This window comes from Hakea prostrata, chromosome 8 (assembly GCF_041222555.1).
Source record: "Hakea prostrata isolate BN-2017 chromosome 8, UWA_Hpros_2, whole genome shotgun sequence".
Taxonomy (NCBI): Eukaryota; Viridiplantae; Streptophyta; class Magnoliopsida; order Proteales; family Proteaceae; genus Hakea; species Hakea prostrata.
This window is the reverse complement of record NC_142607.1, coordinates 6386481-6409318: the sequence shown is the minus strand read 5'-3', so window position 1 is coordinate 6409318 and position 22838 is coordinate 6386481. Positions and strand designations below refer to the sequence as shown.

General features: G+C 37.3%; 1 protein-coding gene, 1 long non-coding RNA gene and 1 pseudogene across 3 annotated transcripts; all 3 read left to right on the top strand.

Annotated features, from left to right (window-relative positions):
• The first annotated feature begins 483 nt into the window (after positions 1-483).
• LOC149006514 (uncharacterized) lies at positions 484-12995 on the top strand. The gene is made up of 3 exons (XR_016175038.1): positions 484-686; positions 11315-11563; positions 12210-12995. It is a non-coding gene; the product is annotated as an uncharacterized LOC149006514 (long non-coding RNA).
• LOC149006515 (flavonoid 3'-monooxygenase-like) lies at positions 1935-8003 on the top strand (annotated as a pseudogene). Its single transcript, XR_016175037.1, has 4 exons — positions 1935-2670; positions 4239-4660; positions 5960-6304; positions 6711-8003. The product of XR_016175037.1 is annotated as a flavonoid 3'-monooxygenase-like (transcript).
• A 2384-nt stretch (positions 12996-15379) lies between the features above and the next one.
• Positions 15380-21928, top strand: LOC149006513 (protein CANDIDATE G PROTEIN-COUPLED RECEPTOR 2-like). The gene is made up of 6 exons (XM_089166391.1): positions 15380-15662; positions 16785-16976; positions 20543-20705; positions 20787-20889; positions 21201-21282; positions 21402-21928. Exons 1-6 carry the CDS (start codon positions 15384-15386, stop codon positions 21477-21479), a joined length of 897 nt encoding a protein of 298 aa, XP_089022517.1. The 5' UTR covers positions 15380-15383; the 3' UTR covers positions 21480-21928.
• The last annotated feature ends 910 nt before the right edge of the window (positions 21929-22838 follow it).

Sequence of the window (22838 nt, the reverse complement as noted above, 5' to 3'; positions counted from 1 at the left end):
TCTGTCTGCAGAAATGCTATTTAAGGGACTGCAATAAAGACGGGAAATTTGTTTCTTGTGCCCAAAGGCAGAGGGGTAAGTCGGTCCAACACAAATGGAAAAAAAAAAGCCCTAATTAGAAGAAGACGAAGAATATTTATATATTTTTATATTGGGTAGGAAACTGAAAAACTTCATTCATGAACTTAAAAAGAAATACAGATACATAACAAAGAAATACAAAAGATAAACACAAAGTTTTGTCCGAACTAAGGAATGAAAATTGACCAAATGTCATGCATGCAATAGACAAGGTCATCCTAACTAAGGAATGGGTTGAGCCCAATAAGCCCTTAGAATAGTGGTTGTACCAACCACAACAACAATTAAGCACAAGAAATACGACATACGTATCCTCCATCACAAACGCCCAAAGAGGCGACAAGCCATAAAGGCTGACACAGACACGCCCCAAGGATGGAAATACATGCCACAAGGGCGGAAAGATAACACGCCACAAAGGCGGAGAGATAACACGCCACAAAGGGGGAAACGATAGCCACGTCGAAGACACACCGATGGCGACCAGCAATACGAGGCTCTCGCAGCAGCAAAGCTTCCAGATCCACGGGAGGCACTTCCAGCTCTAGCGTAAAACCTTCAGATCTGTGGAATGCACTACTGAATCTCGCATCTACCTCTACTTGGTGTGTTGCTTTTTTCTTTTTTTTTTTGGTTTGCCAACCCCGTTTCCAAGGCTTTGCCCTAACTAATCCGGTGTTCGACCCGGGTCGCACACCTGGCTGTGGTGGGTGAGTCTCCCATCGGGGTTTTTTGCATCCACAAGGTTTCGATATCGGAACCTTGCTTAAGGGGACCAAGCTGCTTACCACTTGGACCAACCCCTATTGATATAAGCCGAACCTTCTACCGGTTGGGAAAAAAGCAAGAAATAGAGAGATGGAGAGAGCTGAACCTTCCACCGGTTGGGAAAAAAGCGAGAAATAGAGAGAGATGGAGAGAATGAGAGAATGAGAGCTGGAGATATGGAGAAATCTTCCACCGGTTTTTTTTTTTTTTTCTTCTTTCTGTCCGTCTCGGGGGACAAAAGTGCAAAAAGAGAGATGGAGAACCTACGGATCCACAAGGGCGGAAACTGAGTTCCAGCTTCTAGAAATCCCGTGGTACAGACTGAGAAAGAGAAATAGCAAAAAAAAAAAAAACTGAGAAAAGAGATGATCGGAGAACGAGGCGAGGAAGTGTGAAATACCAGAGAACGAGGCGAACGAAGAGAAAGAGCAAGGGCGAAAGCAAAAAGGAAAAAATAAACCAAAGAAAGCAAAAGAGAAGGTGAAGGCGGAGAGAAGAATAGAGGAGGCGAAGATGCTAAAAAAAGAGGTGGAGGTGGAGGTGGAGGTGGAGAGACAAAACGACGCTCCGCTAGCCTCCAAATCTCCACCTCAAAGCACGGCTGCCTTCGTTTTCCTCAGAACGGCGCTCCGCTAGCCTCCAAATATAAGAATATTTAATTCTGAACCCATAGTAACAAGCTACCTTAGGTATACTTTGAAATTCGATGTTAGATCAGTGACCTAGACTTGCTAGAAAAACAGTGGCCCGTAGAGGATATCTTTCCTATATGTTAGGATTAGAGCGATCAATCACACACAATCGAATAAAAAACAATAATAAAAGAGACACTAGAAGAATAGTGGCCTATAGAGGATATCTTTTCTATATATTTAATATTTTGTTACAAAATAATATATGTAAACGCTTGGAAACCCTAAGTAATAGCAATTCATGGAATCTCATGTCTATGAGCAACACAATGTGAAGCATGAGCCATACTTAACACTATACATGACAAATCTAGATCCTTATAAATACGGTTTTACATCAGTGTCGTGTCGTCCTGCGCATTAAATGCATAGCCTAGAGATTTTGTACGTATTTAATGCATAGCATTTAATTTCAACACTTCCAAATCTTGTACGTGTGAGAGGTCAGGATCTTGCATCACCTACCAACACGTGAAGAAGTTGGTCCAAATCGTCTCTTAGTTGGAGGCTGGGAGTTGGGTTAGATTTTAAATCCTATCCCATTCTGCAAACACTAGGATAAGCCATGAGGTGCTGAAACCCCATTATTTAGTTTACTCTGCTTTGCTCTGCTCTTTCCTGCGGAATTTCCCCCTTAAGAAGTGAGCTGGGTTCTTCCCTCTGTAATCAATTCCACAACCCTGGCGATGACACCCTTGGCTCTTATATTCTCCACCCTATTCATCGCTTGCATCGTCTATAACTGTTTCGTACCCAAGGGGCCAAGACCACTTCCTCCAGGTCCCAAACCATGGCCAATCATCGGCAACCTTCCACACCTTGGCACCAAGCCGCACCAGTCCCTGGCTGCCTTGGCTTGAATTCATGGGCCCCTAATGCATCTGCGCTTGGCTCCGTCGATGTTCTCGTTGCTGCTTTGGCTTCCGTGGCTGCTCAGTTCCTGAACACTCACGATGCCAATTTCTCTAACCGCCCTCCCAATTCTGGGGCAAAGCACATAGCTTATAATTATCAGGACCTTGTGTTTGCACCCTATGGTCCTCGCTGGCGTATGCTTCGCAAGATCTGCTTGTTCATCTCTTCTCCGCCGAGGCTTTGGATGACTTCCAAGTTCCAACACGTCCGACAGGTTTGTCAGTTTGCCCCATTTTTGCCCCCTTTTTTTGGGATGAACGCATGTTTTTTTTTCCAATGGTAAGTTTTCTTTTCTGAAAAAACCCAGGTAGTTGAATCTTTTTGGCTTACAAATTATTGTACATCTTCTTATCATAATCTTTCCAAAATAAGAAAGAAAATCAGTGAATGAAGAAAGAAAAACTGAGTTAATCAATCCCCGCTTAGGCATAAGTTTGTCTTAGTTATCTGTCACCATCAATATTGTTCTTCTCGTGCTTTGCTACAAGGAGACGATTCTCTGTAGACTGGAGTTAAATTTGCCAACCCATGAAGAGGAAGGATCCTATGCAAATTGCAAATTTAGGCGAATTTATAATAATTTCCTTTATTTTATTTTATTTTATTTTCATAAATGCTCTTCTGTTTATGTATCCACGGACAAATCTTATAGTGGGTTCATATCATGTACAATTCCCTCTAATTTCTATCTAGAATTATGACATGTGGCCATTATAATTATCCAACATTCACAATTAAAACCCAACTAAGAATTAAATCTAATAAATTTCTAAAATTAAGTCTCAAGAAAAGAGGAGAGATGAAATTGAGAGAAATTTTAGGGATTTATTAGATTCAATTCTTAGTTGGGTTTTAATTGTGACAATATTCTAGAATTACAAGGAATTGTAGAGGATGTGAACCCTAGTGACTCACCTTGGTGCTTGCTTCTCATACCTGTATTTATGTGCAAGGATGAGGCCAAATCACTCATCAGAGGAATAATGTGCTTCCTTGACTCTTCTCTTGAGGGGAATTGCTTTAATGCAGCACCATACAGCCTACGTTTTAGATCGAAACTTGTGGTCGAGACGAAATCTGAACCATTCGTTTGCTTCCTTTTGCGTAAGTATTTTTTTAAAATAAAGTTTAATGGTGAAATGAGTGGTCGAGGTTTCGTCTCGACCACAAGTTTCGATCTGGATCGTAGGCTGTACTGTAGAGCTCTCTCTAGAGTCCAAATCCTTTTCACCCAACTTATCCCTTCACCTATATAGTGATACTCACATGAGTGTGAGACCTCGCCTAAATTGTATGGGTGGAGGGGTGGGTGGAGAGATCCAAATTACCTTCTCCAGTCACACGAGAGTGAAATCCATTTAAATTATAATTAAGGGGTGGAACCCAACAACCCTGAATACTAACAAAATGGATTAAAAGAGAAACCTAAGAACAATTCAGATTCACTGATCTCTTGAACCTTTTGAGGCCACATAGCTGTGCAGGCTTGAAAAGGACATCTACATTTTATTGTAAGATCTTAGGGAAGGAAGGGGCATTTGGTTGTGTTATGAGCTGAGAAAAGGAATCTCTCGCTTGGTTACGGCAGCACAACAGAAATGCATGATTTTATCTTTTTCTGTTCTGTTGATGTGTTTGCAGGAGGAGGCGGCAGTTCTAATAAGCACCCTTGCAAAAGTCGAGGGTTTTGCTTGGGAGCAGATGTCTACGTGGCATTCTTTGAGCGACTCACCACCGCTGGATTTAAATCTTGCCCAGATCCTTGAATCTTCACCGTTAAAGCAGAACGCGCGGCGGTGCCGGTGAACGTTGGACAATTGCTGAACGTGTGCACTTTCAAGGGTGATGATTGGGTGGAGAGTGTTCGAGAAGGAGATGGTATTGAGAAGTGAGAACCCAAAATCGCAGGAGTTCAAAGAGATGGTAGTGGAGTTAATGGTGCTTGCTGGACTGTTTAATATTGGGGATTTAATTCCAACATTGGAGTGGTTAGATTTGCAAGGGGTAGCAGGTAAGATGAAGAAGCTTCATGCATGATTTGAAGAGTTCTTGAACAGTATTGTTGCTGAACATGAATCCATTGGAGGTAAGGCTATGGCATTGATAAGCACATTGATATGTTAACTATTCTAATCGGACTGAAGGATCATGCAGATGGGGAAGGCTCCAAACTTACATACACAGAGATTAAGGCCTTGCTTTTGGTATATTCTTCCTCTTATAGAGATGCATTACTTGTGGGTTGCAACTTACATGTAGGGTGCAGAACGGTTGGGTTGGGTTAAGCTGTTTGAAATCCTGAGCTTGTGCTAAATCAGTCCGGTTCCTCTACCGATAACGCTCTCCTGACCCCTGCCATCATACACGGGGATTCACGTTGTCATTGTTCAAAGTTGAGCCTCCTTTGAATAGTGTTTGGATCACCTCCACAGTAGTGCTCCTTTGACGCTTTTCCACTACGTATATTGTGTTGGGTTCATGTTGAAATATGATAAAATTATCAAGATATGAGATCTCCAATGAGTCTTACATGAGCCCCACACAATATGTGTGGTGAAAAAGCATCGAGGTAGCACACGGTGTTCCCTTGATGGAAAGATGATCTGGACTCCTCGAATGTGTGGTGGAGAGGTTGTTAGGGGAGGGTTAAGATCCAAATTCATACCCTAGTTTGGCCTTAACCCTGACCTTGTAAGATTGGGTTAAGCTAGGCCAAGTTAAACACTTAGGTACTTAACCCTAATCCTCACCTTAAGTATGAAACAATAAAACAATGAATAATTTCATATTGTTGCCCTACTTTTACCAAAAATAACTCCCAATTAATAGCCTTATTGCCTTGTCAAACACAACTCTATCCTGACCTTAATCCACTCTCATGGCAAAACTTTTGAGTTCAAAGCATTTTTTGGGCTCAAGGAGAGGAGGGGCAAGTGGGACTAATATCCGGTCCATTTCTTACCATCCATTTCTTTGTAAATGTGTAACGTGTATCCTAACATTACATCAAAAGGTTGAGGTCCATTTACAAGTCGATCACATCATTTTTTTTTAATTTAACCACAACTCTTTGATGTGACTTATAAATGGATTTCAACCATTTGATGTGATGTTGAGACACATGTCACACATTTACAAGGAATGGATTGGAGAAATTTTCAGGGCAGGTGTGTTCGGGCCTTGCAAACCCACTCAAGTCTCCCAAGTCTCAATAGGGTTTGGGCACAAAATTCTAGCTATGAGGGTAGTTAGAGCCATTCTAGACTAGGGTCAAGGTTGAGTGTTTGATCTTGTGGGGTAGTTTTGATAAGTATAGGGATACAATATAGATTTATTATTGATTTATTGTTTTGTGATTAGGGTTAGGGCCTAGGTCAAGTCATGGTATTCAGGATTTGGGTTGGAGTTTCAAACAGAACCTTATTGTAGTTCTAGTTACACATCAACTAAGTTGTAATATCAATTGAGATCCTAAATTCCTCACCTTCTTGTTTTGATGGTAGGACTTGTTTACAGCAGGAACTGATACATCATCAAGCACCGCGGAGTGGGCCTTAATAGAACTCATTCGACACCCACAAATGCTAGCCAAACCCCAACAAGAGTTGGACTCTGTTGTTGGAAAGAATCGCCTTGTTGCAGAGTCAAATCTACAGCACCTTACTTACCTACAAGCAATCATCAAAGAAACATTTCGTCTCCACCCATCAACACCACTATCACTCCCAAGAATGGCAACTGAAAGCTGTGAGATAAATGGCTACTACATCCCAAAGAATTCTACTGTTCTTGTCAACGTATGGGCCATTGCGCTTGACCCGAGTTTCGGCCCGAGAGGTTTCTCCCAGGTAGTGTTATGGTCGAACCCGTATGTCATGGTCGAACCAATTAAGTCGGGGTTACTGGTTCGACCACAGTGTCATGATTCGAACACGACTTTGAATTCGTGTCAAATTCTATTATAATTCTTCAATTCAATTGGAATTCAACTAACGAAAGAGAGGTTGGGTCCTGATACAACTCTATTATAGGAACTCCTCTTAGTAACCGACTAGTGAGAACTATATAAAGAGGTATTGTTATCGTCATAAGGTATGCACTCTTAAGTTATTGAATACATTGAGAGATTGAGCTTGCATCTTTTGTTTGTCTGAACTAACTTGTTCGTCGGAGACGAAACTCGACCACACCGGTCGAGCACGTTTTTGCAGGTTTGAGCGTCCGACCAGGGGAGACCGAATTCTGCAACAACAGCTGGTAAACAAGCCCATATTGATATCAGAGGCAATGACTTTGAAGCTATACCCTTTGGAGCAGGGCGCAGGATATGTGTAGGGATGAGCCTTGGGTTGCGAATGGTGCAGCTCTTGATTGCAACCTTAGTTCATGCATTTGATTGGATCCTACCAGAGGGCCAAGTGCCAGAGAGCCTTAGCATTGAAGAGGCATATGGGTTGACCTTGCAAAGAGCCATGCCCCTAATGGTGCTTCCTCGTCCAAGACTGACTTCACCACCCTTATATATGGCACCAAATCTTAGAACTTGGCCTAGCTGTGTGTGTTTATCTTAGTTGTTTGTGAGAAACAATATTAGTTTTCTGTGTATAATTAGGTGGCCATTTATGGTCTGCAATGTTATAATTTGAATTGCCTTGGATTGTTCCACCATCCTGATCTTAATTTGGCTTTTTGATATTAACATCAAGTTTTGTTTCTAGTCAATTAGCCATATAATACAGTTATATTAAATTAATGTTTTTATATGTTAGATTGATCAAATTAAATAAGAAGTTAAGATTCAAAATTAACATGTAAGACTACGGATTCTATTGATTATGTATATGATTATATACAATTCAAATTTGATCAGGGACATGAATAGGAGTAGGGGCAGGGCCAAGGCCAATTACGGATGAGGATAGAGTCATCATGGGTAGAGACCGAGCCAATTAAAGACATGGATAGAACTATTAGGGACAGAGCCAACATTTCCCTTCCCAGCTCAATTAGGGACAATTAGGGCGGAAATGGGCTTGTCTTTGCACGTTGGGGCTTAGGGTTAAGGACAAGAATCCTAGGCCTTGAATTAGGATCAGGACAAAAATAGCTTAACTAAGAACATTCAAGGTTGAGATTGGGATTAGAAATGCCTTAGTCCAACCCCTCGGTGTTAGAGCCCTAATCAAAGCATATAGGTTCCCAAGCCATAAGGTCTAGAATCCCTCCATGCATTTATTATGATAAACATTATCAATAAGTCTCTCCATGTATTTAATGTTAGATGAAAATATAAAAGTTGTGACCCATTTTTAGTATGACCTATATCTTTAAAAACTACCATACCTAAGTTTTCCATATTCAAAAACAACTGCAAATATATATTGCATGGTGTTAGAAACATTGATATTTAAATAAGGTTAAGACACTGGAGAAAACCAATTACTATTACATAGTAAGTACATATTTATCACATCTTAATCAATCTCTTTGCTTTTTAAAAGAATATTTGTCCAAAACGTTTAAATCTTTTGTGTTTCTATAATTGTTCACGTGAGTTTGGCATGATACCAACATTGGCCTATCTTTTCGGCCGCAGGGCAGGCTCCTCAGCGCTTTTTTTTTTTTTTCCGGCTTTCGCTGCTGGGTAAAAGATCTTGTGTTCAAATGGCGCAACTTGGGCCTTTGGGAAAAAGAGAAATAGCAATTGTATAGTAAGTACATTTTTATCACATATCTTAATCAATCTCTTTGTTTTTTGAGAAAATATTTGGTCAAAACTAACTATTTTCATATACAAGATTTGTTGTTGATAGAAAACTTTGTCAACGACTTGTTTAATTGAGAGACTTGAATAGAAATATAATCTTAGAGAAAAACTTTGGGAAAAAGAGAAAACCAATTACTATTATGTAGTGAATACTTATATATCACATATCTTAATAAATCTATTTGTTTTTCAAGAAAATACTTGGTCAAAAGGTTTAAATCTTTTGTGTTTCTATAAGTGTTCACACGTTGATAGTTTATAGTATCTCATATCAACTTTCCATAATTGTTAAAAAACCTTATGAATATATATATATATCATACTATTATATAAAAACATGTACTCCTCTTTCGTCACAAATCTTTTTCTGTCTTTTCTGTCCTTCTCTTTTTTTCAAATACCTTTAGTTTTGTACTATATTTTTTTATTTACTTATTTTTTGCAGAAATATTTTTGACATTTTAGTTTTCAATAATAAAAGTATAATACTATGATTAATCATGTTTTAACTTTTAATGTCCCTCGATCTCTCTCAATCCCCTCTCACAAAATGTCTCTCAATCTCTCTCATCTCTCACAATCTTTTCCTATGATGAATTGGTGATGAATTAGGAAGATGAAGTTAAGTATTTCAATCGATCTCTCTCAATGGTTCTGACTACCGGAGGCAAAGTTGTTCAGTTCCTTCATTTTCAAACATCTCAATCATTTTTTCTTCAATTGAAGGTAACTTTTTTTCTTTTTTGGTTTTCTTCGTTAGATCCATAATTTGTTTTCATACAGATTTTGTGATTTTATAAAGTTTGGTTCGTATGTAACATCTCAATCATCTCAATTATTTCATTTGATTGGTGTAGGTGTTTGCTTCTTTGAACCTTCCATCTATAAAGATTTCTCTAATATCTACGATGCAGCTTGTGTTGTTAATATGCTCCTTTGAATTTGACAATGGATTGGTTACATTGTTTGATTGTCAGATTATTTTGGAACCTTAAATTTGTTTATTTCTTATATCTTATTTTTCATTTCAGTGTATTCTGTTGTTCACCTATTGATTCAGTTGTTACCTATTAAGTTTTTTAAAATTCGTCTGGGTTAGGATTTTCAGTGTTCGTATTGTTGATCTAGATTAGATATTAATTGAAGCTAATCTCGCATATCTAGATGTTAAAGAGCCTTATATGGAATTTAATATAGTAATGTGTGGATTAGTTTTATTGTGATCATAGTACATTCTAATATTGGCCTGGTTTTCTGGTCGGATCTTATTTTGATTATCAATCTCCTAAATAAGAGCCTAAATACTACTGATATCTTCTTTTTCTCCAAGTTTGATTTGGGATTATTGACCGTTGTTTATGTAATTGCTTATATTCCACCATGACATATTGAGGACATAATGACTGCAATTGTGAATGACCCATGTAATCTAGCTACCTGACACCAAAAGACAGGGATAGTCAACCAATTGCAATATTGAATATAAAAATTCAATTTTAGTCCATTATTGGACTCCTAATAGGCCATACTTGGGAGTTGGGCCTATACTAAGAGTGACTAAACCAGTGTGTCCTCACCACAAAAAAAAAAACTAAACCAATGTGTCTATAAATTTTCGTTTTTCAAGCTTTTTGTTTGTATCTTTTGTCTATTTTTCAAACTGTCCTCATTTTTATTTTTGGGTATCTAGAGCTTGTTCTTGATTTTTATTTTTATCTGTATTGCTAGCAAATCAAGGTCCAGGATTCTTACTCAACTACTTTGGTTCTGTTTGCACGGGTCTCTCATGGGGTTACTTAGTGTTTGATCTAATAAGTTAGAAATGGCTAGTGTTCAATTCAATTGACTTCTTGGGGTGAGAAGCCAAGAGGCTGACTCAAGTTCGGTTATAAAACATGTTTTGCCATTAGAAGATTTTCTTTAGTCTTCAATCCTTTCTGAGTTTGATCCAGTTTTAGTCAGGTTGCATTGAATTTGTTCATGTTATATGCAAACAAGAACCAATCAGTTGTTTGATGCAATTCAGTCTATTATTTGTTTATTTTAATTAGATCTTATCAGTTTGTTATTGAGTTATTGCCGTTTTGTTTTTCATAAATATGAAAAAATATATATATACTTGACAAGATAGTTGAGTTTTCTATGTAAGTATATATATATATATATTCTTATCCAAAAACCAACGGGGGTTGGTCCAAGTGGTAAGCAGCTTAGTCCGCATAAGCAAGGTTCCGGAATCGAAACCTTATGGATGCAAAAAATCCCCGCTGAGAGACTCACCAACCACAGCCAGGTATGCAACCCAGGTCGAACACCGGATTAGTCAGGGCAAAGCCTTGGAAACCAGGGTTGACAACCAAAAAAAAAATAATAATAATAATAATATTCTTATCCAACGGTACTTATGGGTGGGAATTTGGAATGAATATTTTCAACTTGAAGGTGTGGAGAAAACGAGTTATCACTAGAATATATCACCGTTGACAAGATATGGTTTGGAGGTGTCATTCTTCTGTTTTGGGCATTTACTCCACTGTGTTTTGTTCTTACCCAAATGACACTTTTTATCCAAACTGCACTAATATCATTTGCACAAACTGCCTATCATCTACTTGTCTTCTGTAGCCTTTTCTGTTTTGGGAACATTACCAAGAGTCATTCTTGGATGCATTCCTATTCATAGGTGGGATGTTTTGTGGAATTAGGAATTCTCTTTACAGGAATTGAAAGCATTTAGCTGTGGAGAACTATTCTTTACTTCAAAGTATTGAGGAAAAAAGAAAACTCCATTCCCTTGCCTTCTAAGAGAAAACCTTTCCATTTCACAGAGGACCTATGAAATAATTACTAATAGATTGATTAGACATTGTAGAAGGTAGTTGTTGAGAGATACTTGTTTAGATGTAATGAATAATGCATTTCATGGTATAATTTAAATTTTCCCATTGATTAGTCATTTCACTAAGAAGAAGCTCTTAGTAGTGCTTCCACATTGATGATCACTGATTTGTTGCAGTCGTGCTTCCGTTCTTGTAACTCTTCATTCAATACTCATGCTGCTTGCTGATAGAGTTCATCTAATTCTATGTAGAATGAAGACCGAACGGTTTGGAAGCTCAATTCATTGCCACCTGGAGTGATTGCATTCTACAATTTGACTCATCAAATTATTGAATCGACACGTGTCATGATATCATGCCTGCGCGGAGAGAGGGATTTGTATTCACACAGAATTGATTTGTATTCACACAGAATCCTTCAACATCCCATGGATCTCACTTGGGATTCTTAAGAGGAAAATTTTGATTACATCACTGAGGGCTCACACTTGAAAGTTATAGTAAGATAGCTCATTCAACTTCCTTAAGATTCAGTTTCTTCCATTCCTTGGCACTTTGCTTCTTCTCAGTTTCATAATAACTTCTGCACGCGTGGTAATATTCGTTATTGTTATTATTGTTATCATTGGTTATGTCTTTTCTCTTTTGGTTCTTTTAAGAAATAATATTTTTCCCATGCTTGCATTGGTTTTTGCATGTAAATTTAATCCAAACTCCTAAGTATATTATATTGACCAATATTTGAAGATTTAATTTGCTTCAAGGTTTTGAAAGGCTTCTTTGATTTATATCTCATTCTACATTCTTTCGCAATTATTTTCTGATTTAATCCACCATTTTCATAATTGTTTAAGAAAATATTTGTTCTCTTGTTGATTTGGTGTTTGGATGAACTTATTAAACCATCCAACCTCCATCACCAAAAACCTATGGCTCTCCAATAACACCCTATTACCACTCTTAGAATAGGCAGCGATTGAAGGATTTTTACCCACAAAGGGAGTGGTTTCTTCAATATCTAAGACTTGCACAAGCTTATCTGTAGATTCAACTATTGGATTAAGCTTTTCTCGTATATATATTTAGTTGATTCTTTTCATTTTTCTTGCTTATTATTATAATTTTTTCTTCTTGTTTTGATGGCAGGTTAGGTGGTTTTATTAGTGTACTTCTCTAAGGAAGAACTAACGGACAAGATGTACATACAATAACTTAAATATCTATGATAGTCAATGCTTGTTTGCTATTGTTGGTTGATTATGATCGGCATATGTGAATTACTGTGTGGAAGGAAAACATTTCTTCATTTCTTATTGTAATTAGGGAGGAGAATGATGGTTAATGTTTTAAAGAAAATTTATTTTAATTATTCAAAATTTTAACAAAAAACAGATATTTGTTTATTAATAATAGCTAACTTGTTGCACTAGATGCCCAAGATTGATATAGATATGATAAAATAGCAATACAAGGTGAAGTAAGATTCACCATGAAATAGCAATCTAAGGTGAGTGAGATTCACCATGAAACAACCGTCAGTAATAGAATTTTCGTAAGGATGGTTGAATCTTCTACCAAACTACATGTTAAGGAATAATTATTTCGAATTCCAAACATGGAGAGACCACAATACCTCTCAGGTTGTTTAATAAGCAAAATAGCCCCTTCAAGGTGCGCACAAGCTCCCTTTGAGGATGTGATCAAGGTACACACAAGCTGGTTGAATGGTAAGATCCATATTTTTCAGTGAAGAGGTCATGGGTTTGACCTTTGCGGAATACATTTCATTTCCAAAATTAAAAAAAATACAAGTGCTAAAAAAAAAAGAAAAAAAAGAGAGCAAAATAAACAAAAAGTGGGGTGTTAGTGCTTTAAGACCTTCATTTTGGGGATGCCAATGCAATTTGCTAAAAAACAAACAAAAACAAAAACAAAAAGCCAAAAAAAAAAAAAAAAAAAGCCCCTCCTACATATCATATTTTCATTCTAATGCCAACACTCATTCCATGACAAAGTCTTATAGTTTATGTATGTATTCCCTCTTCGGCTCTTCCACTAGGGTAGGTTGGCTCCTGGAGGGAGAAAAAAATAAAAAAGGGAAAACAGAAGGAAAGAATACGGACTCAATCCTATCTTGGAAAGAGGAAGAAGATGGAGAAAATGAAGCAGAATTTCTTACCACCTTCAGGAAAAAAAATTGCACCTTAAAGTTTAGTCATATATTTAATTAAATAATAGATAGATATAAAAAAATTAACCCCCAATAAATTTCCTCCTTAGAAAGTAAAGGCAATTGTGCAAATTCTCATCCAATTTTGGTTAGGTATTAGTATAGTTGGTATAAGAATGAAAATAATGTTGAGTAGACTATTTTGGTCATTAAACAATCTGAGGGGTATTTTGATCTATCTAATTTTGAGATTGAAAAAAAACTTAACACTAAGAGACAATGCTAGTTACTTTAAGATCCAAATGTAATTTAGATTTAGGGCTTGTTTGGTTACTTGAGTGTAGAGATTTTAAAAATCTAGAGATTTGAAATCTATAAATTTCAAATTTATGGAGTCATGTTCATAATTAACTGTTTGGTTAGCCTGAATCTTTGGAATGAAATTTGTAAATTCATCTTGAAAAAACATCTATTGAGTCATGGTTCAAATGTGTAGTGACTTTATAGTAGGGGTGAAATCTCTAGATTCACCTCATACTTATAAATCTACAGATTTACGTTTTTAGTGTAAAAATGTGAATTCCTAGATTTCATGAATCTATGGATTCACACAACCAAACGGGTATAAATCTCCAATTTGTGAATCCAGAGATTTGAAATCTCTGGATTCATGTAACCAAACAGGCCAAGAGAATTCAACATTAGGTTATAGTTTATACTTCTCTAAGAGGACCCACATATAAAAAACTCTTTTTTTGTTCTTAGGTAGAATGAGAACTCATTTGATGTATTTAAATTTACGATTTACCTTACCCAAATTTTTTTATTTTTATGAGCAAAATGCGCTAGGACCCTAAAATAAGAGGCCTTAAAGCACTGACACCTCACTTTATGTTTGAAAAACATAAACAACAAAAAATTAGATTTCCATTGGACACATTAGTCTAATTTGTTACTGAAATCATTAAATCATTGTTTCTCTCAATTCTAAAAATATTCGAAGAAAACCAACGCAGAGCTATTCTAGTGGTTGAAACCAATACCTCTTAGTGAAGAGGTCGTGGGTTCGACTGTTGCTGCATATTAATATCCCATCCCTCGGCTTAATAAAGCCCCATTGTACCCAAAAAAATCCGAAGAAAAAAATAATAAACAGTGATTTAAAGATTTTTTGTAATAAATTAGACTAACGTGTCCAATGAAAATTTGTTGGAATGTTTGTATTTTCTGTCAATGGAATTTGCTCTATTTTTATTTTTTCCATTCCGGTCAATTTCACTTTTCACTTTTTTGCTCCCCTTAAACTAAACAAATATCCAATTCATATCTAACAAGGAAATTGACCATCATTTCCTTGTAGATGTGTGACATGTGTCCCAAATCACATCAAATGGTCGAGGTCTATTTACAAGTCATATTATTACTTTTTAAAATTTAATCACAAATTTCAACTATTTGATGGGATGTTGGGACTTGGGACACATGTCCCACATCTACAAGAAAACAGATGCCAAAATAGATTGCATAAAAATTTTCCTCCTCGCAGTGGATTCACACTTCACACCTTCCTGATCGAAAGTTTCCATTGCAAAGCCAATGATGGGTTAGTAAAGCGGTTTAAGACCCACCCTCTCAAAGGAAAGTCCTCCCACCCACTCGGTAGCGTATATTAGTAATTTAACTCCCATTCCATAGTAACAAGATACCTTAAAAAAATAAAAAAAAGAGTTCAGCATCGCAAATTACAAAAAGGGGAAAAAGAAAAAGAAAAATCCGAAGTCCCGACTGCCGACTCACGATTTCCACTGCTATCTTGATTCGTATCTACCGTGGACGGTGGATCGTGATAGATATTATCATCTGCTACAGGTTCCTTGAGAACAAGGCTTATGATTGCTGGGAAGTTAATTCATAAGGGAACATCGAATCTCGACGAGTGAGGACAAAAAAGCGACAATCAAAGAGCTTCTTTAACGAATTTCTTCATGTCTTCATAAGGTTTGACTTTGTTGCGATTTCTGAGGGGCTCTGCTTTCGTTGTGCTTTGGTTTCTAGGGTTTCCAAATTCATCTGCAAGATTCAAACAAAGCAGACGTCAAATTAGCGTTTCCCGTAATGAATTTTGCTATCGGTAGGGATAATTGAAGGCAATGGAAAAAGTTGCAGAGGCTCCCTTTTATGTAATTTCGGATTCCGTTACTGAAAAAGCCGATTATAGTCGAAGATTTTCCGGTTGGCTTTCTAATTGCCATGGTGTGTGGTACAATATCTCCTTGATTGTTCCCTCGGTTCTATTTGTTGTGTTTCTATCGTTGCAGGCCAAGAAGAGCTTCACGAAGCTCTCTCATGGCAGATCGTACATCATTATGGCCTATTATGGGCTGCTATGGCTCGTTAGTATTCTCAATGTTATTTGGTGCTGCCTACAGGTTCGTGAGTTTTCTTCTCTGTGTTTATTTTAATAATCGACTGTTTTCTGGTGCCGATCACGAGAATTGTGGTTGCTTATAAAATTTGATTTTATGGGTTTGCTCCAGTTTGGTTATGGTTGGAGTTGCTTTGTAATCTTACCTATTTTACTTAATTTCCTATTTACGGTTCTAGTCTTTATCTCAGAACTCTGTTTCTTTGTGAATGATTTATTGGGAAATTTGGATAGAATGTAAAATACTTAAAAGCAATACACTTAGGCATTTGGAGTTACCTGTGAACAGTTGCTGAATTTGTGGTTTGTTTCTTGAGGAGGTGGGGTGAGGAAGCAGGTGTCACTCACTGATGACAATATCCTTTGGTCTAAGAAAGGAAAAGAAACAACGTGAACGTAGAAACATATTCCCCTATCTTATTGGTATGAGTCCACAATTTTAAGTGTATAGTATGCATATTGTATACTAATTTGGGATCAATGCATTAAATCAGTCTCAGAGGATAAGGAGAGGCTCATTCTTGTAGTTGTGAATGTGTCTATTGCAGCTGGACTGGTTAACTTGATGAGTTGAAATTCATTCAGAAGGGCTAGTTAAAACTATCAAATATCCCATATTCTCCAACTTCTTCTTTTTTTTCTTTTTTTTTTTTTTTTTTTTGGGGGGGGGGGGTGAGAGAGAGAGTTTTGAATGAGAAAACATTCTTCTTAGTTATAAAATAAGATTAGGAAGGACTAGATCAAGTTGTGAAGCTTGAGCTTTCAATAAAATTTATGAGGATATATTTATAAAGCAATTCATGACTGAGGCTCTTTAGGTTAAGATTTGAATGTGTAAATTCTACCATATAAAAACTGGGTTGAGATTGGATTTGAAGTTGGGGGTCTCATCATGTGCTGCTATAATTTAATTAATTGCATATGAAAGGTCGTGCCTTTTAGGATGTATGCTAGAGAACTGCTGAATTCTGGTGCATTTTGCTGAGTTGATCATGCATGAGGAAACTAATTCTCCTGCTTACATGTTATTTGACTTCTGCTGAGATATGGCATCATTTTTTTTTTTTGAAGGAGGGGATTTACAGTACCAAGTTTTAACTTGAATTTTTTTGGTTTGCTGGCACAGACATGGGAATGCACTTCTGGGAAGGAACTGTCGTGGAATCTTTTGACGTTGTTTACAACATCTGGATTGCTGTTCTTGGAGATTAGCTTGATGGCCTTTTTACTTCAAGGGAATTATGCTAGCGGACTAGATGCTCTTACACGCACTTTTGTGGTCTCCGGTATTATTGTTGGCGCAGATATACTTCTTAAGGTAGCCTCGTTTTTGTTTATTCCATTTAATTTAAATTCTGCATGTTGCTAAATTAAATTGAATTTGTCGTGTGCTCATACAGATTTTGCAGACTCAAGTTATAGGTTTTTTTTCTGTGCTTAGACTTGATAAAGATCCTGTAGAAGGAAGTGCTTAGGCTGGGTGCTATTTTTGCTTCATTCTTACTCATGGTTCTGTTTTAACTGGTTTGTCTTGGTCCCATTATTGACTGTTAGTTGTGTCAATTTTTTGGCCCAGGAAAGTCGATATAAGATTCTTTTCTCTCCCAATTGCTTGGCTGTGGCTGGAAAGAAATATGATATTATCAACTTAGTGTTCGTTCTAGACTTTTATCAATGCCATTTCAGAGGTGTGAATGTTTAACAAAAATGTGAACAGATTCTTTATGATGAAAGATGCAGTTAACCAAGTATATTTTGACATAGTGGCTTACTTGGTGATACATATTGCATCATTGCTTAAGTTCCATCTTGGAAATCGGACCCACGCAACATGTGTCTTTGCGTATAAGCAGCGCATCAAGTGAGAGAACCTTTTTGCAGCTCACAGTCTTAATAGTGTGAAATCTTTGAGGAAAAAATGATAATTGTGCTAAGTTTATCAGAGAAGTGTTTATGAGTCATTTTCAAATGTTAAGCCTGTTGGCATGGTTGGCATGGAAGGGAGTAAATTCGATATATGCTTAAGTTTTGGTTGTGTGGTAGACCAAGTTATATAGATAAGTTACTTAGGGCGTATTTTAATTGAAATAATCTTTGGGTTGTATTTGGCTTTCAATCCCATGGGTGTACTTTGTAACTGGCCTATTTAATGGACCTAAAATATGGGCAGATATGGGCAACTAATATTTAATTCATTTGTTTAACTAGAGTCCTGTTTTGAGCCTATTTCCTTGATAGGTACTAGATTGGTTTGGTCTTTCCTTTTCAGAATAGGAGTTATTTTGAGTCTTTTATATGAAGTTGTTGATGCATGATCAGCATCTATTTGGGCTTATTTTTCTTCAAATAAACCTAGGGTTGGGTTACCTTGGTCATGGGTCCTTGATCCTTTAGTTTTAAAGTGAAATGGGCCTATAATGGGAGCACCTAGGTTAAGTACGAAAATTGTTTAGTTAATTGATTTTAATGTAAATTATGTGCACCGTATATTATAACAGGCAGAGAAGTCTCTTCTTATGCTTTATTTAAATTTTAACTGTTCAAGGCCACAAGGAGTCCTAGCTTCCTAGGTTTCATAGGTTTTTAAGTTATATTTCCTTTAGGAGGTTCATTCCTATTTCTTTAATGAGTTGTAAGGTTGATTAGGCATCAATCTATAGCCTTCTAGAGGGAAGCATAAAGTACAGACTCACTATTTGATATTTGCATTAGCTTTTGCTGTTACTCTTTTGAGTGTTTTACTAATCTTGGTACTGGTCGGTGTTAGCCTTGGTAAGGAACTTCCAGTGTGGGTTATAGCTAGTGTTCTTGGTGAAGTCAAGCCAGATCCTGCTTTAGTTGAGACTTGAGAATTCAACTGACATTGATCCATTTCAGCTCCTCCACATCTTCATAGAAGGTGTCTCCATCAAGGTAAGCTTCAGGCCAGCACCACTTCCATCTCTCTTTCACCCTTTTTCTATTTTCTTGAATTTTTGGACTCCGTAAAACCCCCAGAACAAGAAACTCTGTGTCTTTTGGTTTGGTCATCCAAATCCGACTAAACTTGAAGGATGATATTCCTTTATCTTTACCTACCTTGTCTCCATGTTTTAGCTCATTCCAACATCCCTAAACCTATAAACTAGCAAAGTTCTTTCAATTTTACTCTTTGTTTCCCTAAAATCCTAAAACAAGAACCTATTATAGTCCATTTTACTTATTAGAACATTGTTAACCTTTATGGACCATCTTCTTGCATCATCATCTATATTCCGCCCAAGTTCCATCCCCATCTGGTTACAAATCTCTAGATCAAAGGCTTCTATCTTACATCTCTGTGGCAATTTTTTCTAGAGAGATTTGTTTGATCCCTAACTTGACACATGACCTCTTTAGCCGTTCATTATTACACCATCAAATCCCATAGCCAACTGTTATCTGAGGGACATCTTATGAGATCTTCCTATTTCTACCCCAGAGACACCCTGACCAAAAAGTTCAAGAAACACTTTCTTGAACCCCATTTAAGTTGGTTCTGATAAAAATCTTGGAAGAACTGGCCCATAGTTGATCATCTATTAGTCTAGGAAGACATCAGTGGTAATAGGGCAAGTATTGGACCTGTATTTGATTAATGGAATTGCTCTGGAAGCTGCTGCTGCCTTTCTTCTTCCGTTTTGAGAGCTTAGTTTAGTGTGGTAATCTAAAATCTGATGAGGTTAGTGTGGAACCAATTGACGCCTTGTGGTGGAACAGTGCCTGGGAGGTGGGAGGTTCAATTGAAGCTTCCTTTCAAGTTCTTAAAGATCTCCTTCAAGATTTGAAATTAATATCAAGATACCATATTTATTCAAGTTTCTACATACAAGCAGGAGAACCCAAATATAGATGTTCGTCTTATACACTCCAATTGATCTCCCTATTTTCTTTGCTCTTAGACACTCCAAATGATCTCCCAAATTTCTTTGGGCTTATACACCCCAAAAGGTCTCCCAAATTTTTTTACAAGCTAACCTATATCTAGCTAACAATCTCCCAACCATTGCTTACTATCAGCTCCAATCAATACCCAACCATCTCCACCCAGGAGAACCCAAAGCAAGAAGTTAGGAATTCTCAGAACCTTCAGATCTGTCCAATGATCTCAACCCTTATTTCGCAGTATCCCGGGGAAACCCCAATTTTGACTATAAAACCTATTCTGACTCATTTGGACCTGCCTGTTTGTCACAGATCCTGGCTAACTGGCCCCTAGTTGATGTTTTTCAGTCTGGGGCTGCATCATAAGAATGATATTCTGATGCTTTGAGAAAATCACTGTCCAAAGAGTACTAGATGGCAAGAATTAATATGGATGAGAGAGCTACTGAGGTGCACTTCATCAATGAAACTTGATCTTTCTCAACACACTTTTGGCACCCTGTGTTTTGGGGGCTTAATTATTTGGTGAAGTTCAATGGCAAATTGCAAGTTTGAAGAGGAATAACACATCTCCTTTTTATTGGTTATGCTTGATTATAATTCAATCATAGGCAGTTAAGTAAACGAGCGTACAAATGGCAGTGGTTGTGGGAATTCAGCTATGCCAAGGTTATTTCCCACATTATAGCTTCCCCCCCCCCATCCTTTTTCTATTTTCTATTTTCTATTTGTGTAAAGTGTCTTTTAAGGTTGTCATTCATTTTTTCTACCCTCTAGGTTAGGTATGCTACTACTATTGCTCTTTCTAAAAATGCCTACATTAAGGTTAACAATTCACTATTTAGAAGAGAGATTAGTGTTGTGTTTATTTGTCACTTCTGAATCCTGTTACAACCAGATTCATTATTTTTATAACACTCTCAAGTTATCAACCCTTTTATTTCATGCTGGAGCTGATCTTGAGGGGCATTACTTTTCCAGGCAATTTATGTGTTTGGTTTTGAGATTCCACTGTTCATTGATAGTGAGGAAACCACACAGAGGGTGAAGTGGGGTTTATGGGTTGTCCACAAGTTATTGCTTACTGCAGTGTATGGTGTCATTTTGTGCATGTATAACTCGAAATGGAGAGACAGGTTACCGGGTAATTACTCTTTTTGTCTTTGTTATTTTATTCACATGTACTTGGGAGGTCTGACCTAACTTCATTTTTGCCCTGCTGCAGCAAGACCAGCATTCTACAACTATGTCATCATCATGTTCTCATTGAATGTAGCTGCATTGTTCGCATGTGGACTCATGGGAAATGGTGTCAGCTTTGGTTTCTGGTATATCCTTTGGGCAAAAGCCTTTTTTCATCAATAGAGAAAGAAAGATTACTTGCCCATTGGTGATGGACACTGTGATTGGCGTCTGGGTTTTCATCAACTCCTACATCATACTGTTGATGGTCAAACTTACCTTTTTGGGTTCAATCAATGGGATTTAGATGCCCACAATGGGGGGATTTTTCTTTTGTCATGAATAAAGGAATACTTTTATCTTTTAAAAGGAACAAATAATAATTAGTGTCTCAAAGATTCTTTAATTTTTTTATTTTTTATTTTCTAAAGTTAGTTTGTTCTTTCTTTTTTCACAGGCTGCATAATCTCACCACTATTTGCTATCATGGCTTTTATCTTCCACTACTGTATGTTACATTTCTGGCAGATTTTTTCCAGGTAATCTTCTTGACATTGCCATTGTACAGTGGTTTCATATTGTTTTCCAGTGTCTGATTATAGATTTTGATTGAAGCAAGGCTAATGTATATTGTGGAATCTGTGATGTTCCATTTCAGGAGGAAGATATGCGATTGGAAAATGCTTATTACTCCGAGATGAAGGACGCTGGGTTCTTTGATGCTGATTGGGATTGATCCAGCGACTTGCTTGTATTCTCCACTCTGTATATAGGATAATGCTTGCATAGGATTAGGTTGTATGGATTGTTGTGCTATTAGTCAAAAAGCTACGGTATGCCTTTTGAAGGAAGAAATTAATCCGTATAATTTCGGGACAGAATTGTTTAGATGAAGATTGGCAAAGCAGTAGAACCTCGGGGAATTCCGGAAAGCTGTAGCAAGACTCGAATTGTTAAAAACCTCCTTTCAGTTTTTACCATTTTTGTTATTTTTATATATGTATTTGTATATATACATCTAGCTTATCTAGAATGCCCAATTTATCCCAACTAAACTCTGACGTCGCGCGGGTTTAGGATATGACACCTGTCATTTAGAATATCCAACGATTAGTAGAAGTAGATTTTTTCCTAAAATGGTTTCTTAATTATAATTACACCTCCTTTGGAACGTAGTTTTCTTTTCCTGTAAAAACTCCTAAAGAATATTAAATTTACAAGATAAGGCTGACATTCTGCCCTGGAACATTCTATTCCAGATTCCTTCTTTGGTGCCACTGTCTTGGTCTACCAAGTCTTTTGATCCAAAATAGTCCGTCATTTTGTCCGTATTTAAGAGGCAGTTTAAAATTGTAGGTGTTAGTCGTAAAAAGGAGGAAGAAGAATAAGGAGGATGCGGGCTCAACAAACTTTGTCAGTGGTGACAGTGTTCTCCGAGAGATTTACCACCAGGTAGCAAACAAGGGGCTTGAAAGGTGATGGGATGATCTGGGCCCCCAAGGGTTTCTTGATTCTTTGGATTTTGCAGTCAGAAAGTGGGCCCCACCAAATTTGTGGTGGAGAGCTGAAAGGGGGAGGCCAAGATCAAGTGCAAGAGATGTAAATGGTGGACACTATTTGTTACCATTAGTGAAGGAGAGGTTGTATCTAGGGTTAAGGCTGATTTTTCCCTAGATCACGAAATGGGGGTTCAGCATTGAATAGATAAAGGAAGGGGTTCAATAGCAAATGTGAGAAAATTATATAAGAAAGAACTTTTACAAGTTTAAGGTGATGGGATGTTCCCGGGCCCCCAAGAGCTTCGAGGTGTTGGATATGGCCATCAGAGAGTGGCAACGAGGTCGAGGAAGAAGGGGGAGGCCAAGAGTGCAAGAGATGGAAATGATGGACAGTATTTGTTGCCATCAGTGAAGGAGAGGTTTTATTGGGGTTAAGGCTGATTTTTCCCTAGATCATGAAATGGGGGGGGGGGTTCAGCATTGAATTAGATAAATTGAAGGGGGTTCAATATGTAAATTTGAAAAAACTATTATAATATTAGAAAAAACTTGTACAACTTTACCCTTGTTTATAGAGTTTCTTCAACGCCAAGTAT

Coding starts and splice junctions, on each gene's coding strand:
- LOC149006513 (XM_089166391.1), top strand. CDS start 15,384: ATGGAAAAAGTTGCAGAGGCTCCCTTTTATGTAATTTCGGATTCCGTT. Junction 20,706..20,786: donor ATGGAGAGACAGGTTACCGG/GTAATTACTCTT, acceptor GCCCTGCTGCAG/CAAGACCAGCATTCTACAAC. Junction 20,890..21,200: donor GGTGTCAGCTTTGGTTTCTG/GTATATCCTTTG, acceptor CTTTTTTCACAG/GCTGCATAATCTCACCACTA.